A 23,033-nucleotide genomic window follows, 5' to 3' on the forward strand; every position below is an offset into this window, starting at 1 on the left:
AGGAAACGGTGGAGAGAAAGGTGGAAGTAAAAGACTATGAAAGGAGGTACAGTAAAAGGAAGGAAAGTGGACTCTGCAAAGAACCTTAATTAATGCCTACCGTTAGGTGCACTGACAGCACCATCCTCCTACGGACCATGAAGCTCTCTCAGCCGCGGCGCATGAAACTTTCAGCCACGGCCCGGTGGTGGCCTGTGTTCTTGTCACCTATAGTGGTGCCAGACGCACGATCATGGCTATCTTTAACCTTAATTAAATAAAATCTACCGAGGTTAGAGGGCTGCAATTTGGTGTGTTTGATTGGACGGTGGACAGAAAATGGGCGGACAGACAACGTCATCTCAAAAGATTTCTTTTACAGAAAACTAAGGCAGGAAATTCTTATGTAGCAACTCTTTATATGGACATAAATGATATAAACCGCAACAAGGAACTCAGCAATGATGATTACGATTGAAACAGCGCCGAAAAAACAACAACGTTGGTTTTAAAAGTGCAAAAATCTATAGAGAACCTTGCGAATTTCCATCTTTATTTCTATTAGCGAATTTTCATAAAATCTTCATTTAGATAAGTCCCAGGAGATTCCACTACATATATTTATTTTGGAGCCACAAAATAAACTTAAAAATATATACTTAATAAAAAAAAATTTTTTTTGCGTGGGTATTTGTTTCTTTAGTTTTAAATTGATAATTTTGATAACAAAGAAATCTATACAAAAAAAAAAAAGAGATTTATCAATAGCAGTAGTAGTAGTAGTAGTAGTAGTAGTAGTAGTAGTAGTAGTAGTAGTAGTAACAGAAGGCCTTCCACCGTTGACAAGCAGAAGAATGAAAGTTTAAAGGTGATAACGAGCAGATAAATAGCTAATTAGAAAGTTTTAATGGATATATGATTTCCTAAAATATTCTCCTGAACTTTTTTCAACCCTGAAATTTCATGATCCTTTTCTGATGGATGGCCCATTAAACCTGCATATAAATAAAGAAAAGAGAGAGGAAAAAATGAATATATACAAAAATATAATAGAGAACATCTCGAAAAATGACTACGAGCCTTTAAAAAAAATGACGGACTATGCAAATTTCGCAGAGGAAGAAAAGAAATCCGAAGAAAATAGTATGGACAGAGAACATGGAAACCCCGTGGTTCTCTTCTACAGTGGAGGTCGTTGCAACCCCTACGAGGAGCAAAGTTTACGGAAGAAGAAGAATAAAGAAAAGCTTCCAATGAACGAAAAATAATGGAAACGAAACTGGAAAAATGTTGCGACCCTTTGACTACAGAGAGTCATTAAGGACGAGCGTGTTCTATCGGGAAAGTTGATGGATTTTCTCCACAAAAAAAAAAAAAAAAAAAAAAAGGAGAAAGAGCAGGGGAGCCTTTTGAAGGCTTAGATCAGAATCTTCACTTTTTTCTTATCTTTTTCAAAAGAATCTCGCTCTCTCTCTCTCTCTCTCTCTCTAGAGGACTCTTGGAACCAACTGTTAAGGGAGAATAGAGATGTTTTTGGCAGAACCTTTTTCGTGATTTCCTAATGTTTTATGATGATGATGATGATGATGATGATGATGATTGAATAAGCCATTTACTTAGATTGAACGGAGTTGATAACTGTAGACAATAATGCCAAGAGAAGACTGGTAAAACTCGATAAGCATAATTAATAACAAATAATTATTGTATAATTACCTGCTGAAGAAAATCATGTTAGCTAAGCAAATAAACGGTTCGTACCAAATAAGAGGACAAAGTATTGAGAATTTAATTGCAGCGATACCTATATATTTTATTGATATTGTACCATCAAGCATAAAATACTAAAAGATAATATGCGGTGCATATAATGCAATAACTCCCACTGATGCAAAATTAATGCTACCATGCCAGTGGCCCATAAATATAATGGAAATATAATTATAGTCAATAAAAGGTGGGCTACCATGATGGGGTGAGTATGGGTCGTGAAAAGAAAGAAAAGAGGGCAAATAGGAAAATTGCCGAGGAATGAAAACATTGCTTCCCCGCAACACTCCTCGCGATCGCAGTACAGGAGGTCGTTTTGTATATCACAATCCGATACCAGAAATTTTCATTAAATAAAGGTTGCTCTCTAACCTCACACACGAATACAGATCATTTTTCTTTCTATCAATTTCTCCCTTGTCTCTGTCTCTCCCTCTTTGTTTCTGCCTCTCTCTCTCTCTCCTTCATACAAAACCCTGTGGTAGAATTTCCAGAGTACCCATCCTCATCCTTCAGAATTTCCAGAACCATTCTCGCTTTTGCCTTTCCAACGCGACCATATTATCTAATTTTCGCTTCTACACTTCACAGGAGTCTGCGTGTTGAGACCCCAAGTTCTCTCAAAGATTGAGGAACAGAAGTGGCGAAAAACGAGCTACGGAAAATGGGCTTCGAGAAGTCGATTGATATTCTGAAACATCTTTTCACGAGCTTTGAAGCGTTTTGGGTTAGGATGATGATTGGCAGGGGAGTGGTTAGAGGTTGTGGGGGGGGGGGGTTAGGACTGTTGTAAAGGGAAAGGAGGGGGTGGGGGGCGATTGCGGTGTGTTAGCCACAGAATATAGTTTAACCAATGTGCTTCGGAGAGTAACGGAAAGAATTATCTTTTAAGTCTGGTGTTTTTTCCGTTTGATAGACATAGGCATAAACAGCTTTTGATGACGAATTTTTAGTGCTACGGGGTACGAGATTCCACAACTCCTTAATCTGATTAAAATACAAGGGATTCCAAAGACTGTTTCTCATTTCTGCTTCTTACTTAATAATTTTATCGGAAAACAGATGATTGCTTTCATGTGTCTGAATCATTTAGTTTTGTGCATCTTAATTCATAATTATATTTGATACGGATTCTTATTTTCACGTTATGTCACATTTTGCAACAAGAAACTCACATTGTTATCCTGAGCCCACTGAGTTGGTACTAGCCATTTGTATCACCCAGTGTCTGTATCTCCTTTCTTGTTTGAGGTGTTACGATACCACAGTTCTCTGCACATACCAGAGAACTCTTTGTTCCCTTTAGACCCAAGCTTTCGCTCCCTTTAGCGCTAAAGCTTTGTTTCCGTAAGTGTTGGCGTCCAGATTTGGTTCCATTAGCATAAGGCTTGCGTTCTCTTTGCCGTGAAGCATTCGCTCCCTTTAGCGTTAAGCTTATGTTGATGTTTTCATATCTGTAGAAAAGCTAAGGTGCTGCATCTGTTTTTCAGGTCTACTTGTAACAGAATTGAACGAAACAGGATGAAGTTAACAACAGTAAAAAACCGTTACTTTTGATATCTTACTTGAATATCTAATTCATAATTTCATCACGAAGGGGTGAATATCTAACTTCCGTTTTTCGGATAATTTCATCACGACAGTCCGAAGGTCCGGGTGAAATATTAGGCTCGATAGTCCGAGGCCCCCCACTTCGGCGTTTATCGGAACTGTCGGGGGCGATTTTGACGGGGCGGATAATACTCCCGTCTGATGTTTCTATCTCTCTTTCTCTCTCTCTCTCTCTCCACTCAAGCTGCGACCCTTAATAGTCGACTAAAACAAGTTATCTTATCCACTGAATAGGTCAAAGGAGGAATTTTATGGAAGATGTCCATTTTTCCCTCTTCATCCCATTTCTGGAATCGAATACTGGTCACCAATCTGTGGAATGACGCACTTTCCTCAGTCTTGTGATTCCGAATATTTTCCTTGTCAGGAGCAATGTCTGCCCTGATCTCAGCATGTCAAGTAAGAACGGGGCCACGAAGGCTTCACAGGCTATTAGAAAAACGAACAGAACCGACTTCCAACAGCACAAAACAATGCCGAGAGAACTCGGCTACCAACCGACTGCACAATTACCTTGAAAACCGTTGGTTTCAGAAGCGACAGTTATGTGGATTAAACTGTCACTCTCTTCCGGGGGACCCATTACGGAAATGAGTCGAGTATAAACACGAGCAATTACGCGGAGTGTCGCCCTCTAATCCACTCATATACTACATACGCACATACACACACATACACACATTCGCCACCAACAGCAGGTGATTGATGTAGAGAGTTTGCGATCGTCTGCTTTGGATGTTGTTAACCATAACATCGATAAAGTAACTTTACCACGAGAGATTTTAATCTTATGCCAGTCTTAAATCCGGATACACAAGAAAGGACGTTTTATGAATAATGCTTTTGTGTTTTAAAGGCATTAATGAAGATTAGAACAAATTTGAGGCTTCTGGCACAGCTATGCTCTTAGGTGATACGACATGCTTGTAGGAGTTCGTTCAAAATTCACGAACTGGCAACTAACATGCTCCATATTTATCTATTATATCAATGCGAAAACACGATTATTGCAAACAATAAGGCCATCGTATGTTTCTTAGGAGCGAAATCTGACATATATTTCAAAACTATAAGAAAATATCACGTGCAGCCAAATTTCGGAAAAACAGTCACGAAACATTTCCAAAACTTTCGTTCACTCATCGCCGATGCATTTGACAACAAAAATCATCATCAAACCTCAGTTTAAATGTTAAATAAAAAAAAAACGAAAAAGTTGTCATAACATTACTAGTGCTTCCAATGACACCATAAAATTTGAAATAGTCATATATGATTGTTTTTACACCTCAACGCTGAAAAAAAATGTAAATCAGTAAATACAAAAGTAGAATGCATCCATCGATATGAGGAATATTTGGATTTTCATAAAAATAAAATAATTTTAGTTATAGTCCTTAACCGCTTCAAAAATTATGGCTTACTAGCAAATACTCGCCTATGCAATTATTCTTTCGTTAATGCCAAGATTTTGTTCCTAGGACTATAAATACATTACACTTAGCATTCACATCTCTATATTAACAATTTCTGGCCAGAAAGCATACGAAGTCATCTAAACATTCTTGCACTTCAAGTTACCTTATGAATGAAAAAATTATACACCAAAAGCGAGCTGAAGGACTTTTAAGAATATAATATTTTAAACCAGTTAAAAAACAAGAGTTGCATAGGCCTTGATATTAATACAAATAGATATTTCGATTAATACCCATCTTCTCCATATAATTAAAATCATCATCATCTTTTATTTTTCAAAGAACAGGTAATCTCTACAAATATATATATATATATATATATATATATATATATATATATATATATATATATATATATATATATATGAATGTATAGTTATAGTACAGAGGTTATGGCATTGAGGTTATGGTACAGAGTGTATGACACTGAGGTGAAGGTGAGTGTATGATCTGAGGTGATGGCACAGACCATAGCACTGAGGTTGGCACAGAGGCTATGGCACTGAGTGATGTCAGAGTCTATGACAGTTATGGCACAGAGGTTATGGCATTGAGGTGGTTATAGCACAGAGGCTATGGTACTGAGGACACTGAGGCTGATGGTACTGAGGTTATGGCCATGGCACTGAGGTGATGGCACAGAGGTTATGGCACTGAGGTTATGGCACAGAGGCTATGGTACTGAGGTTATGGCACAGAGGCTATGGCACTGAGGTGATGGCACAGAGGTTATGGCACTGAGGTTATGGCACAGAGGCTATGGCATTAAAGCCATAGCACAGCCAAAGGTATGAACTAAGTATTGTGGCTAAATGTAGTACCTACGATGACTCAGCACCCACAAAATAGCGGCACAGATACTGCCTTCAGTTAAGTAAAATATGATAAAACGATAACATCAATAAGTTTCCTTCCTGATTATCTCTGATATCCCTTCTCGATAATAACAGAAGAGAATGATAAACAAACATGAAAGGAGAAAGATAGAAAAACGAATGAAATGGTTAACGAAATGAATCCTTTATCCCAGCTGTTAAAATTTAGTTTTTTCTCCAGCTATCAATTGTTCAGACAGGTCTTGGATAACATATTTTGTTCCCTAACATCTAATATTCCATTCTGTAAACTGTTAGCGTTTCCTCCCAATAGCTCAACCCTAAACGGCACCACCAACTACCCGGGGGCATTCACCCATGCCCCATGTCTAAAATGGGACTGTCATATAATCTGAAATATATTTTCTTTACCTCTATTATATATTATTATACAGAACCAATGGCAGAATTGCAGAATAGACAAAATAACGAAAATAAAGAGAGTGTTGATTCCCCGTTCTGTTCATTCAACGTAAAAATAGATAAATATTTTTGATGCCTCGTGAATTCCATCGTGATCCCGGATCATAAATCCCTTTTTATTCCGCAAACAAGTGATTGAAATCCGACAATGATATTACCCTATTATGTGAGGATTAACTCCGAATAAAAACGAGGCAGTTCGTATTCCAGTATGTTGCTCATTAATATCTCCGCATTTGATTAATTACATTCGAGAATTTTATGCAGTGTTATGTGATTCTTTTGATTTTTGTTTCGTTCCTTAATGATGTTGTCAACGGTATTTACGTCGGATGATAACCATAACTATTGTTATCAGTTTTATTACTGTTGTTATTCTGATGAGCAAACACTCATATAAAACCAATCTAAAATGCCATTCGCTCGAAAACGGAGCATACCGAGAATATACAATGCATTTAAGACAAAGAGGAACTGAAATAATGAAGAATGAATCACAAATTCTTAGAGTTGATAAACATTTATACATTAACAGAAAGGGAAGAATTATAGAACAGTGAAGTCGTATAATTTCTAAACTATTATTATACTCAAGTGCAAATGTCAGTGGGTTGGGTAATACGATACACTTCTCCAGCTAAATCCCGATGAAGAGAAGAACGCGAAGAGGAGGAAAACGGAATGAAATGAAATATAGAGTTTAGGCCAATGGCCAAGCACTGAGAACTATAAGGTCATTCAGCGCTGGAAAGGAAATTGAGAGTAGGTATGTTTTAAAGGTGTAACAGGAGGGAAACCTCGCAGTTGCACTTTGAAATAGGCTAATTGTTAGGAGAGGGTGGATAGCAAGATTGAAGAAAGGTAATATGAAAGGAGGTACAGTAAAGGGAATGAAAGGGGTTGCAACTCGGGGCCGAAGGGACGCTGCAAAGAGCCTTTAGTCACGCCTACAGTGCACCCCGTGAGGTGCACTGACGGCACTACTCCCCTACGGAGAAAGAAGAGGAAAACGAAGGAAGCTTTGCCCAGAAGCTGTGAAAATAAAGCGAAGACTATTGATTTCCGAATTGCATCTCTGGTCACAGTCACTGACTTGCCTTTGATTTCAACCCGGCTGCTTCTCACGATTTTATTTAATGCCTTAATCCCTATTGACTGTAAAAGATTTTCTTACTGCTTTGCCTCAGAAACCCTAAGAAATGTTATCGTCTTATTCTTTGCTCTGAAAGTCAACGACTTATTTCTCGCAAGATCTTACGAAACGTCTTATTCTTTACAAACTTAATAATTCAGCGTTTTATTTACTTCAAAAGTTATGGAAATCACGATCTGAATCTTGGCAAGCCCCAGCGCCCCTAATGAAAAACCTTTTATCCTTTTTAAAACCTTTCAGTAAACCCAGGGTGGGTTACTCTTACCACACCATTTTCTTTCAAATTTAAAATTGAAAAAATCCAGTTCTGGTATTTTTCTGTTTGATAATATCAGTGACAAAACTAAGTATAGTAAATTAGCGCACTTGCCTGACATTGACTGTTCTCTTTCTGTTAAGTATTTCCACACAAAACTCCTCTAGCTATGTGTGATATCTACTCGTTCTTATATAGAACTGATGTTTTCATATCCAAGGCTTACGTAATCATACGGATCTCTTCAATAAATAATTAAATAGATGCCTTGTCTCATTAACGAACAGGTTTCAACATAATCCCGAAATAACCTACACTCTGTCGCAATATCAATTTTAAATCCAACATTCATTTTCTTCTTCCAAGTAAACAAAGTTAAGGAAGCTACCTGAGACCTTATTTTCTTCGAACCAGAATGAAAGCTGCTTATAGCTCAGATTTTGCTGCCAGTATTAGGTTTCCATGTAAAGAATTCCCAGGGGCAACGGTTGCCAGGAGCTTCTATCTCGTAGGTCACGTAGACTGCACCCATTCGTAATTTATATAATAATAATAATAATAATAATAATAATAATAATAATAATAATAATAATAATAATAATAATAGCCCTGGTCTAACCCTAATCTTGTTTATTAATTTTCATCGATATATATTTTGCCTACTTCAGTTAAATACTTCTTATTCATAATAATTTGAGCTTGAAATAACAATTCCCTCATATTATTATTCGTTGACCAAGTTTAGATATCATCATCATCATCATCATCCTCATCATCATCATTAAATTACCATCATCGTTTTTACTTCGTTCTCATGATTCTCCTCATCACCAATAACCGTCATTCTCATCGCAATTGTACTCATCACCATTGTCATCAGTCATCTCTTTTATTGTTTTCCACATGCAAATTAGCGTCACTTTTGTTATAATTGATTTCATCATCACATTTATCACTGCTGTCGTGATTTTTGGCGTTTTTTATTACCATTATCATCACCCTCTTATATATCGTAGCTGTTATCATCATTTTTATCATTTATCATAGCGTTTTTTAGCACTATTATTATCACTATAATTTTTTATCTAAGATTTCCTTTATCATACTGTTACCATCACCATTAACTTCCCCATCACAATTACTATCATTGTCATCTGAATCACATGTTTCCTCGTCATCATTATCCTCACTGTCACCTTAATCTCAGCTTTTCTCATCACTATCAGCATCACTAATATCATCATCATTACTTCTCCATCGTCACCATAATCTCTATCATGGTTTTTTGCATCACCATCATCATTAAACTTTCTTTCTAGTAGTTTTCCCCGTTTCATTATCATCTCCATCGTTTGTATCTTAGCTTTCATCAAAAACAGTTTCCCCATCACAATATCATCATCAGCCGTTCTTAAAATAGCTTTCCCTATCATCATCATCTTCATCAGAAGTGCCAGTTCAATTCAGGGGGGAGATCATCAATATAAAGTTTTCTTATCTTCATCATCATCATACTTTTTCCTCCTCCTCCCCCTTTTCACCATCATCATCATCTTCATCATCATCATCATCACCATAGTTTTCCCTTTTTTTTCCCCTTTTCACCATCATCATCATCACCATAGATTTCCCTCTTTCTCCCCCTTTTCACCATCATCATCATCATCATCATCATCATTGTTTTCCTCTTTCTCCCCCTTTTCACCATCATCATCATCATCAACACTATAGTTTTCGCACTTTCTCCCCCTTTTCACCATCATCATCATCATCACCATAGTTTTCCCTCTTTCCCCCCCTCTTCATCATCATCATCATCACCGTAGTTTTCCTCTTCCTCACCCTTTTCCTTATCATCATCCTCTTCCTCCTCCTCCTCATCATCATCATATCATTATCATCACCTTCATCCAAGTTTTCTTCTTCCTCCTTCTCATTATCATCATCATCACCTTCATCAAAGTTTTCCCCCTTCTCCTCCTCCTCCTCCTCCCACCCCTTCTCATCATCATCATCACCTTCATTAAAGTTTTCCCCCTTCTCCTCCCACCCCTTCTCATCATCATCCTCCTCCTCCTCCTCCTCCCCCCCTCATCTCATCATCATCTTCATCACCTTCATCAAAGTTTTCCTCCTCCTCCTGCCCCTCTCATCATCATCAAATCATCATCATCACCTTCATCAAAGTTTTCCTCCTCCTCCTGCCCCTCTCATCATCATCATCATCATCAAATCATCATCATCACCTTTATCAGGGTTTTCCTCCTCCTCTTCCTCATCCCCCTTCTCATCATCCTCATCATCACCATCACCTTCATCAAAGTTTTCCTCATCCTCCTCCTCCTCCCCTCTTCTCATCACAATCATCATCAAATCATCATCATCACCTTCATCAAAGTTTTCCTCCTCCTCCCCCTCCTCCTTCCCATCATCATCATCATCATCACCTCCATCAAATTTTTCCTCCTCTTCACTCCCCTATTCCTCTTCATCATCGCCATCATCACTACCATGACCCTCAGAAGCGCCAGGTTCATTACAGGGAGGAGAAGGAGGATGTAGGATGTAGGAGGAAGGAGGAAGGAGGAGGAGGAGCCCTGAGTGAGGAATCAGAATGATGACCTGATTTCCGGCGGTCATTAGGACCTATTATCTCCCGTGTCCGGGATGTGATGGATGTCGTTCTCATCCCAGCATCCTATAAGATCGTCCTCTTCATCTCTCACGTTCTTCCCAGAGTCTCTCGTCTCCCCGGCATCTCTCGCTTGGTTTATTTTTCGTCTCTTCGTCTCTCAAGGCTAGGTTTGTTTGCGTCGGTCAGAATTTGGCGGTGGAGTCTCTCTCTCTCTCTCTCTCTTTTATGGTTTCAAGTTCTTTTCTTCTAAATACCAAACAAAAAATAGAAAATGATTTAGCTAATACGTTTGTTACATAAAGCCTTCTCTCTCTCTCTCTCTCTCTCTCTCTCTCTCTCTTATGATTTTAAGTTCTTTTCTTCTAAATATCAAATAAAAAACAGAAAAATTATTTTACTAATACGTTTATTACACAAAGCCTTCCATCTCTCTCTCTCTCTCTCTCTCTCTCTCTCTCTCTCTCTCTCTCTCTCTTTATGGCTTCTGAGTGCTTTTCTCCTAGATACCAAATAAATAAAAATAGAAAATTATTTTACTAATACGTTTGTTACAGAACGCCTTCCATCTCTCTCTCTCTCTCTCTCTCTCTCTCTCTCTCTCTCTCTCTTTTATGGCTTCGAGTGTTTTTCTTCTACATACCAAATAAAAAAAAATAGAAAATTATTTTACTAATACGTTTGTTACATAACGCCTTCCATCTCTCTCTCTCTCTCTCTCTCTTTTATGGCTTCGAGTGCTTTTCTTCTACATACCATATATAAAAAATAGAAAATTATTTTACTAATACGTTTGTTACATAACGCCTTCCATCTCTCTCTCTCTCTCTCTCTCTCTCTCTCTTTTATCTCTCTGCATTTCTTCTCATACCAAATAAAAAGAAATAGAAAATTATCTCTCTCGTTTGTTCTAACTCTTCCTCTCTCTCTCTCTGACGGTTTCAAGCTCTTTTCTTCTACATACAAAATGAAAAAAAAGAAAATTATTCTACTAATACGCTCGTTACACAACGCCTTCCATCTCTCTCTCTCTCTCTCTCTCTCTCTCTCTCTCTCTCTCTCTCTCTCGATGCAAGTTCTTTCCTTCGAAATCATCGCAAATAAGGCATTCCTTTCAACTATCCATTTACTGCGCGTATCCGGCAGTTTCTACTGAAGGGTACTTCGCAATCCTTAACGCTCCAATAATTTTCGGCCTCGTACAATTCAAACTTGAACGAAAAGCGCCCACTGGAAGGACTCCTCCCTTTAGTGGCGTAACTAAGGGGGGGAGGTCCGTTCCTGGTGGCACCGTCTGGGTGGGCGACACCGTCCCGGGGGGTTCGGGGTGCGGAACTCCGGCATCTTTTGAGAAGGTCTGGTCTGGCATAATTCTAGATTTACCAATCAGTTGGACTCTGATGATGCTAGTAGTGAATTCACTTCTAACAAAGCTCGTAGGGTTCCGTTGTAAATCTGCTGTGTTGTTTTTGTTTTAGCTTTATGAAATAAAACAAATTATTGAGATGTTAAGGCTTAGAATGTGCGTTTAATTTTCACCACTCAAGTACTTTTTAGCACGGGAATGGGGCGGCACTCTCAGAGTCCGCCCCGGGCGCCTCTAAGCAAGTTATACCGCTGCCTCCCTTTGAATCGAAGCAGTGGGGAGCTGGACTCTGTCTCGTGAAAGGCCTCTGTGGTGGTTGTGTAATTACTGGTTCCCTCGCAACAACGGGAATGATGGATTTACGCAAAGTACCTGACGTCCACAGAGACGTCAAAGTTACTGGTGTGTTGTCAGGGAAGTCTCATATCCATGAGACTTCCCTGGCATCACACACGTAACCTTGAAAGGTGTTTGAATTCGGGACCACCAAACCGTGATTTTGATTTTATGAAATTTAGGCTGTCAAGTCAAGCAACCTGGGCTCTTATGGCCACTTGGGACTCGAGAAAAGAGGTTGGAGTGGTTAGACAGCAAGAACTGCGAAGTCCATGTCATACCTCTGAGGGCGTGACATCATACAACGACAAGGTGACAGCGATGTTTCACACTGTCTCCATTATTTTTGAAATTTGAGGACCAGTGGAATAGTCGATTATTGCCTTTATTTCCAAAGCCTCAAAAGAGAAGAAAGGGTCATAGGGTGAATGATCAACATACCAATTTGCAGCCCGCTAGCCTCGGTACTTTTTAAGATCTAAGAGCGGACAGTAAAAGCGCGGACAAAAAAAGTGAGGCCGGACAGACAAGAAGGCACAATAGTTTTCTTTTGCAAAAACTAAAACCTGCAATTCGTCCTTAAATTTCTGTGCTTCATCGCTGTGTTTGGCAATCTGTTTTTCTACAGCTAAAATCTAAGCAGGAGGTGACAAATATGTGCTGAATGAGTTTATGATTCAACATGAAGCTGCAATTGAGGTTTTGAAACTGGCGGGGAAATTAGCCCTCTGAATCATGAGATCTCACCAAGACACCTTTGACGTTACCTTAGCAGACATAATTTTACTTTAGTATTTAAAAAGTGAGATTGCCAAAAGAAGATGGAAAGTGATGCCAACATCAAAAATAAAAATGATTATTAAATACGCAATTAAACCGAATATGGCAAACATTCAGTGGAATCAAATGCTAGTAATTATTCTTTGGAAAATAATATAATTTTTATTTAAATTAATTTTCTTCTTTTAAAGACAAAGAAATGGCAGACAGTATTTTCAGCAATGGAAAAGTGAAATTGTTAAACAAAAGAGACACGAAGAGATGTCCAAAACCTAATAATAATAATAATAATAATAATAATAATAATAATAATAATATATAATAATAATAATAATAATAAAGGCGAGCGCCTAGGCTTTGGTGAGAAAGATCACATGAGAAAATGGAAGTCTGCTTTTTAAAAAAGGGTAAGCCTTAGATAGCATTTGGGTCTGCCCCAATCTTCCCACTTTGCCCTGTCCTTCGTTATCGGAACGCTTTCCATCCTTCTCTCTCATTCTCCCGTACCCTCTTCCACCCACCTCCCATCCCATCCCATCCCAACCAGGCGATAAGAAGGAGGGAGCTACGAGAAGGGAAGGAAAGGAAAACATCCGGTCTGGCGATCGTGAGAGAAGCCGCTCATTCGATAACTAAAAGAAAACAAAGAAGGTGAAAACCTCGAGACGATATCCTTCAGGAAAGGATCTTGAAGGATATTGATGATATTGAGGAGAGGGATAAGAGGGAAGTGGCGTTATAGGATGAAAAATGGGAGGGTGGGCAGCCATGGCCGATGATCATTGAGGTCACCTATCTCTTTTATTTCGATAACTGTCCGGAAGAAAGTTATATATAACCGTCTATAAATATAATCCTGTGCTGAATGGTATTTGCGGCTCAATATTTGGGATATATATGTATGTGTGTATATATATATACACATATATAATATATATATATATATATATACATATATATATATATATTTATATATATATATATATATATATATATATATATATATATATATATATATGTATATATATATATATATATATATATATACACATATATATACACACACACAGTGTATAAGAAGGCACCAAAGCAGGCAGCTTGGTACATGGTTTTCCTTTATTCCTCACGGCCTACGTTTCGAGATCCTTGTCTCATCCCCAAAGTAAAATATACAAATACCACACATGGCTGCACATATTAGGCTAAACCATTGCAAAACAGTGTGTTGGAGGATTTAGAAAGTGATGGCAACCATGACTCTTATGATGAGGCAGGTTAAATTTTAATGAAGCACCGAGGAATGCAGAGAATCTCTCAGTCTGGAAGTGAATAGTATAACTGTATGATCAAAACAGTTGAATTTAGGGTTCGTAACTTTGATTCCATTCTACAGAGGCAACTGTACTTTCAGAGCATTCCCAGAAATAGAAGTAAAACTACATAAAGTGACAGGTAAGTCTCACACAGAACTGAGGAAGCAGTTCAGGAGAGAAAGTGCAACACATAAAGACAAGACAAAAAAAAGGTACGATTTGCTCTCAAGTAAAAAAAAAAAAAAAAAAAAAAAAAAAAAAATAAAAAAAAAACTCTGAGGGGCACAGTTTCCAAATTCTCAAACATTGCGTCATGGGATTAATGTAGGCAAAGGCAAGGAGAGAAAATTGAACAAGGAGTTCTGAAATGAATCAATAATATCAAACAAGATTGAGATTTATTTTCACTCATTTGTGAGTATGATTGTATAGACATGACATTTAGGGGTAAGATTTTGAAATGCAAATGAGCCTACAACAAATTTTCGGAACCCTAAATGATTGGATTCGATGATACAGTTCCACTCTTTTCCCACACATTCTTGATCATCTTTCAAACTGAATAAGGGAAATTTTGTTATGTATAATTTTTGTAAAACAATATAAATGGTTTTACATTTTGGTAGAACGGGCAATTATGCACAAATTAAAAAACGAAACGCACGTAGTAACCATTTTTAATGAATTAAACTATTTTGACGCTGACCATTTTACATTTTGACTATTTCATAATTGAAGCTCGGCCACTTAAACAAAAGCGTGCTTCGAGAGACTTAACATACTTTAGCTGAAAATCTTCACAATATGAATAAAACTGAAGATATTCTCCCAAAAAGTTGTCAGTAATAGTTATCAAGACATCGGCGATAAAAACTGCCAGAAATATCAGCATGGAAATTCACCAAAAATGATGCAGCAAATATTTACCCTTAAACTTTTCGACTCTTTCAGAAATAGTGGATATAAAACTTAGGCCAAAGTCTGCCCGTCTCATTACGTATTCAGGGATAAACTTGGTTCACGATGGAGGTTTTGCCAAACTACAATTTACACAGCAAATACTTCATCATGAATTTCAGCTTCAGTCCGACCGAATTTAAAGGAAAAGCGAGCGTTAGGACAGCCAACGTTTTAGTATAAAGTAAAGCTCAACAGCTTGAAATTGGAAAATGGAAAGTGACTATTACAGTTTTTGTTTTTTATTTTGAAATGGATGACAGATAAGATAGAATGGCTACCATTTATAGAACAGACTTTTTTTTATATATAAACTTACATTTACGTCACTCCCGGGCTATTTAAAAAAAACCTGTTAGATTTCGAAATTCATTTGAAAAACTATGCGCTCATGTTTTTCCCGGACCAAGAAATAAGGAGGAAATTATACGTGGAATTAACTTATACAGGTCAGATACGCGTGGTAATGAGTCGCATTGAGATCTGGGAGCCACTGAAATGCAAATGAATATAATCAAGACAGGAAGTTCTAACGCGGGAGTAATTGTGGTAGACATGCTGTCGAGAAGACAGACAGGGTTGTCTGAAATACCTTCAACAGCGTAGGGGAAATTGCCGATGACAAGGTAGGCGAGACAGACTGATAGCCGGACAATCGGACGCAAGGCCAAGAGAGACAAAGTCTACCCAGTTGGGCGGAGTCGCCTCCCGCCCGGGGTAACTACGTATGCGATGACGTATCTTAGAGGTACCCACCCATTACGGCAATTCACCGGCTGACGCAATAACGAGGTAGACAAAGCTCCGCCTACATGGGGGATTTTGGGCTAAGTGAGCAGACCTGTCTCTCTTAACCTTGGTCGGACGGACAAAAGCACAAACAAATGAAGGTCCAGGCGGAGAAGAAAAACTATTATCTTCCCGCCTTTGTCAGAAGGGGACAAATAATTGCTAGTGAAATTAAACCTAAAACTTCTGCCATAACTTCCTCTCTCGGATGAATCACGGCGCAACGATTAAGTAACTCGCGAAGAATTTCTGCTTCTGGAATCGATTTTGTGAGCGATGAAGGCGATTAAGGGTCATTTGTATCGGGGAGAGAGACGCCACCTCCGTAATGAGAAGACTTTCACCGTTTATTATGCTTTAATGATCGAGGAGACAATGGCATCTTTAGAGAGTTTTTTTTTATTTTCTTTTTTTATTTCAAAGTGGCGTTATGAACAGAGCTGTCCGTTGGTTGATACGTTGGAGGTCTAGGAAAAATTTAATGTTTTTTTTTTTGGCATTGGAAAAAGTATAAGGGACCTGTTTTGGGTATGTAATTTATGTTATTTATGGAAAATATCTATTGAAAATAGTTTTTGCGTTCACTGGTAAAATTTGAAATGGAAGTATTTGTCATCATCTCCAACATCATCATCCATATTAAACATACATACGTACACACATATACTCATATATACATACACACAAACATATATATAAATATATATATCTAAATGTGTAAGTATATATATATACAGTATATATATATATATATATATATATATATATATATATATATATATATATATATATATATATATATATATATATATATATATATATATATATATAACATAAACTATATATATATATATATATATATATTATATATATATATATATATATATATATATAGTATCCGTTCGGTAATTGTACTAATGCGGAACAATTGTGCATGTTCCCCGATATATATATATATATATTATATATATATATTATATATATATATATCGTATGTATTAATAACGCACAAACTAACAGGACGATTCCTTTGCAATGGCACGTACAGTAGTCCATAAGCTCCACTCGGCATTTCTTTTGCAACCGCCCGTTGGAAGGACAATTGCAGGTAATCCTTCCGAGAGATTACTCTTTCAGCGGAGGATTAAAAACGCCGACTGGAAGAACGACTCTCTTTGAAAATATATATATATATATATATATATATATATATATATATATATATATATATATATATATATATATATACATATACTCATACAAAACACACACACAGACACACACACAAACATACATACAGTACATGTATACATATATATATGTGTGTGTGTGTGTGTAAAATCACAATGAAACGTGACGTAACTATGCAGATGTACAGTAAGATGATGTCTTAGATAAAGAGACGAAACCGGTCAGGATATGTAAACAGTGTTTCTGTTCCCCTGTGGTCATCTGAATATACATACATATATATACCGGTATATATACACATATATATATATACATATATATACATATATATATGTATACACATATACACACATATATACACACATATATGTATATATATAGTGTAAGTTTCCTGCATAGGAACCTCAGCCTTGATTTAACTCCTAAAGAGGGAACTTGGCTGTGGAGACGCCACCTATGGGGGTAAACGGATATTGATAAGAAAACTATATCTACATACACATTTCAAATTTGTGAGGTTTCTTTCAGGATACTTATCGCTCATTCAGCAACTCTTCCGCCATCTTAAGCCTCATTGTCACCTAGGCCTATCACGAGGCCCGTTGAAAGTTTGTCACCAGTGATGTCTGGGATGACGCTGTTAAATAACAAGTAAAAAATGCACCGAAGTTTTCTGTACAGCTTATAATCAAGGCCACCGAAAACAGATGTACCTTTCGGTGGTCTCGGTATAATGCTGTGTGAGCCGCTGCCCATGAAACTTTAACCACGGTGGTGGTGGCATGTCCTATATTACTGCCAGATGCACGATTATGGCTAACTTTAACCTTAGATAAAATAAAAACTACTGAGGTTAGGGGGCTGCAATTTGGTATGTTTGATGACTGGAGGGTGGATGATCAGCATGCCAATTTGCAGCCCTCTAGCCTAAGTAGTCTTTAAATTCTGAGGGCGGACGGACAGACAAAGCCGGCACAATAATTTTCTTTTACAGAAAACTAAAAATGAAACAGATAGATAAATTGTTAAGTATTTAAACGTGCGTTTGAGGGTACTCTAAATTAAGGAGTGAGAAAGACCGTGGTTCAGAGGCTATGGTACCCCTCGAGATCTGGAAACAGTGCTTACTCGGTCCCAACCTATATTATAGCCCAAAATACAAACAACAGCAGAGATCTCCTTTCAGTTAAACTTTGCATAATTCAGTGATAAATATTTCATAATAAATATCAGAAACAAAAGCCAAACAAGAGCGCGAAAACGAAAGGAGAAATGATGGAAGAATGGAATAACATAATAGGTAACATACAACGATACTGTTTAAGTCACCGATGCGCAAGAGACTGAATTTAATGATGATATTAAGCAAATACTTTCAAGGATCTTGAGTGAGAAAAGGTATGACAATTGTAAGTCATGGAATATAGCATCCAGAGCATAATGAAATTTAGTGAGGAGACCAAAGCTCATTTGCAACCAAGTTTGTTGAATTGACCTGATGAGAGAAGAAGTCTCGATAACAGAGGAAAGAAAAAATAGCCCATAAATAGTGCGAGTGTCACTGAATGAGAGAGAGAGAGAGAGAGAGAGAGAGAGAGAGAAGGCAGGACGAACAAATTGTCAGAAAAACTGACAGGCTTATTGTTAGGAGAGTTTCAAGGAATCCTTAGCCGGGGGGAACTCTTCAAAAGAAGTGATTCTTGGAGATGGATAGATGAGTGGCACAATTAATGGACAAGAATAGCCAGAATAGACTAAGCCGGAGGAGGATTATGAAGGGAATCCTTTGTTTAGATAGAAGCTGGGAAGAGGAACATATCTATTAATCTGTCTATAGATACATCCACAAACACACACATATATATGTACTCGTGTATATACTGTATACACACACATATACACACACACACACACACACACACATACATATATATATATATATATATATATATATATATATATATATATATATATATATATATATATATATAAACATGAGCTCACACACATATATGCACAAACACATGTATACATATTATATATACAGTACATACATATATATATATATATATATATATATATATATATATATATATATATATATATATATATATAATATTTTCAGTTAAAACAGAATTCCATCTAATAAAGTTAGACCATAAATAAACCAAAGGGTTGATCTTAAAGCGTTATATTTCGAGAAAACTGTCTCCCTCAACTGACAGGTAATGAATTATCTGTCACTTGAGGGAGACAGTTGTCAACGAAATATAACACTTTAAAATCTACCCTGTTGGTAGTTTATGGGCTCCCTTTATGTATACACACACACACACATACACACACACACATATAATATATATATATATATATATATATATATATATATACTGTATATATATACACTGTATATGTGTGAAACTGAATGTTTTTCCTGAGTACGAAATATAACACTTTAAAATCTACCCTGTTGGATGTTTATGGGCTCCTTTATGTATATACACACACACACATATATATATATATATATATATATATATATATATATATATATATATATATATATATATATATATATATATATATATATATATATATACACTGTATATGTGTAAAACTGAGTGTTTTTCCTGAGTACACATCATCCTAGTACATCAGTAAAGATGTTAAGTGGAATGCATTGTTTATACACTCTCACTCACATTCTCTGATACAGAGCTATGAATTTTTATTTGCACATTTTTATAATGACGCTGGCATACATTCGTATTAGTATCTATGAAAATAAATGAGAAAGATTGTTTAATAATTGGTCTCCAAGTAAATTTACAAGTTATTTAAGATTTTCATAGACTTAGCCTGCAACATTAGCCATCTCTCTCTCTCTCTCTTTCAAAGGAAGACATTCCTCGCCGAAATCGTTCATTATTTTAAATGTAAAATTTTTCCCCTTCTGCCTCCTGCCTCGACAATATTTCACGGAGACACCCGGCTTTTCATTTCAGCAAGAATTTAGCACTGGGCTCTGCATATATTCAACTTTGCGTCTCGGAATAATTCATTTTGGAATGCGAGAACGTGGCGTGAACTTCTAGGCAATTATGGGATACCAGGATTTATTGTTGGAACGGGGTTCTCGTGCAATGTTGGATGTTTTCCTCTTCTAAAACGCTGAGTATTCAGCCTCGAAACTTGGCCTGGAAGGGAACAGGAATATTCATCATCAAGAGATCACATTGCAAAAATGTGAAAAAATCTTATGAAATGTGTTATTATTATTATTATTATTATTATTATTATTATTATTATTATTATTATTATTATTAACAACAGCAGCAGCAACAGCAGCAGCAGCAGCAGTAGTAGTAGTAGTAGTAGTAGTAGTAGTAGTAGTAGTAGTAGTAGTAGTAGTAGTAGTAATTTGAAGTCAAATTCCTCTAAACTGAATCGAAATATTTTACTTGCCCTGAAATTTCTAATAGAGGCTGCTGAATAAAATCCTTTTAAGAGGCACGTTCATTAAGTCTAAGTGAATGACATGTCTGAATTCTGAATGCACTGAAAATATGAGCTCTCATTTTTTAAAAATTCTTTTAAAAATGATTGCTAACATCACTACACTAAATGACATCTAAGGAAATAACTGACTCGTTATGGCAGAGTCATTCCTTGAGGTCATTGACTTAAAATCTCTGGAGAAAGTCATTAACTTGCAAGTCATGACCACAAACAACATCGCAAACTGTTTCTTGAATAAAATCAAGACAAAATTTTTGTAATTCAAGTGCCAGTATGACTGAGTGCCAAAAGCCCCCAATCTTGTCCAGGTCCGAAGAAGACGGGAGAAAGAAAGGGAAAGGAAGATAAGTGAGGTTTTTGACCCAGGAAGGAAGAGATGACGTGGTATCCCTCACCCTTCTTAAAGGTCGCAGAAGTTATGAGTGTCAGGAAGAACAGAGGCTGAAGGAGAATTCCGGCACTTAAGTTTGTTGCAAATTAATGATGGACGTAATGTCAGTCGTAGATAGAAACTAATTGCGAATTGACAAACAGGTCTTGCATAAAACGACTGGCACGCAAATGCCATCAGCTTATTATCACTACAGTCTTCGACGTAATAAGGAATCAGGAGAAAACCATTAACAAGATCAATGACACTTCGCTTATAAAGTGAGCTACTTCGTGAAAGAGACATCATTAACGGAAATCATTAACGTCGTAATCATTAGTCTTGGCTGAAGGGTTATTGACTGTATCATCAACACAATGTTATGGAAGCAAAGTTATCAACAAATGGTTATTTGCACAAAGTTACTGATTTGAATTACTGATGGAAAATTCACTTTCAAGATGCATTTTACGTCACGGGAATTAAAATCAGGAATGAAGTGCTATCAAAGGAATGTAATAAAAAGATAAGAGCGTGTATTGGTTCTCCCTTTCAGTAATTGATTTAAGCTTCTCAAAGCACTTTTGATGATGTTATCAAAGGAATTATTGTTTGTTTTGTTAGCGCATGTCGTTTTCGTAGCCAGCAATTCGTCCATTTGATAAAAGAATAAAATCGTTGTTCAGTTCTGTCCGAAGAAGGAATGTGACAGAGTCCCATTCATATCACTGTGATAATCATAATGTAGATTTATTAGATCAAAAAGACATTCTCAAACTTTTCGAACTAGCCCAAAGGATTTACTATTATCTGAAGCGCAAATTTGAGAAAGAAATGGTTAAAGATGATGGGTAGGTATGTAGGAGGAAATAAAAATAAAGAAACGAGAAGTAAAAGGCAAAAAATCATGAAGCTGGTTCCGAGGGACCGCTTCGTGAGATGGAGAGGGTCAAGGGAAAGGGCAACCCTTTCATTAAGAGAGAAATAGGGCAACTTCGTTGATTGGAAGGGGGAAAAGTCAGTCGCTTCGTGGAGTGAGACCAGGACAACCCCTTTCGCATTGTGGAAAAAGTGATACCCCTTTCAGAAAGTGAGGGAAGGGCAATAAATTCATAAAGTGAGAAAAGTAACAACCTCTTTTATGAAGAGAGAAAAGGGTCATACACTTCAGAAACCTATGAAAAGGCAACCTTTCAAAAAGCAAAAGGAGTCTCCTTCATAAAGTTCGACAAACGAGCAACCCTTTCAGAAAGGAAGGCGACAGATAAACAGCTTAATAAAATGAGTAAAAGAACAACCCCCTTTTCTAAATGCGCAGAAGTTTCTTAGGCGCAATCGAGTTTTCTGTATATCGTATAATCAAGGCCACAGAAAATAGATCTATTTTTCGGTGGTCTTGGTATAATGCTGTATGAGCCGCGGCCCATGAAACTTTAACTACGGCCCGTGGTGGCCTGGCCGATATCGTTGCCAGACGCACGATTATGACCAACTTTAACCTTAAATAAAATAAAAACTACTGAGGCTAGAGGGCTGCAATTTGGTGATCAACACACCAATTTGCAGCCCTCTGGCCTCAGTAGTTTTTGAGATCTGAGCGCGGACAGAAAGAGTGCGGACGGAAAAAAGTGCGGACGGACAGACACAACCGGCACAACAGTTTTCTTTTCAGAAAACCAAAAAGGGAAAGCCTTCCATAGTGTCAAAGGGGGCAACACTCTTCATGAAATGAGGAAAAGGTCAAAAACCCCTTCATAAAGTGAAATAGGGAGCAAGCCCTTCACAATATTAGTAATACGCAAAGCCCTTTTCATAAAGCGAGCAATCCCTTTCCAAAGGGGGAAAAAGAGGACAACCCTTCGGGAAGAAAGTTCGAAGAAACGCAGCTCGTTTCAAAAAGCGAGAGAGAAAAGAAGAAGATCTTCATCAAACGAGCAGATAAGCAAAACACAAATCAATTGCAATTCTGAAGCATCGCTTTCTGAGCCTGACAGTTTCGTTAACAGCCTGTCATTGCAAAACAAACAAGTAAGCAATAAGAAAAAAAGATGATGAAGAAGATGGCTGTCGATCTCAAATTCGCCCGGAAGTCATTCGAGAATCTTTTTCTTCATTTCCTCCGAAAGGAATTGAAACACGTTATCAGCGAAGGATTAAATTCTACCTGGAATCAGATGCACATGTTAAAACGCAATTCCAAATGCCCATCGGGAATGTAAACTCTCAAATATATAA

At 37.2% G+C, this 23,033-nt stretch overlaps 1 protein-coding gene across 1 annotated transcript in view; it reads right to left on the minus strand.

The window, feature by feature from the left end:
• Positions 1–8,429, minus strand: part of LOC136839855 (transcription factor MafB-like) — a 9,556-nt gene extending 1,127 nt beyond the window's left edge. Inside the window, exon 1 of the mRNA XM_067106185.1 lies at positions 8,377–8,429. Within this exon, the coding sequence (XP_066962286.1) occupies positions 8,377–8,429 (53 nt within the window). The remainder of the gene's footprint in view (positions 1–8,376) is intronic.
• Between the last annotated feature and the right edge of the window lie 14,604 nt (positions 8,430–23,033).

This window comes from Macrobrachium rosenbergii, chromosome 6, assembly GCF_040412425.1.
Source record: "Macrobrachium rosenbergii isolate ZJJX-2024 chromosome 6, ASM4041242v1, whole genome shotgun sequence".
NCBI lineage: Eukaryota > Metazoa > Arthropoda > Malacostraca > Decapoda > Palaemonidae > Macrobrachium > Macrobrachium rosenbergii.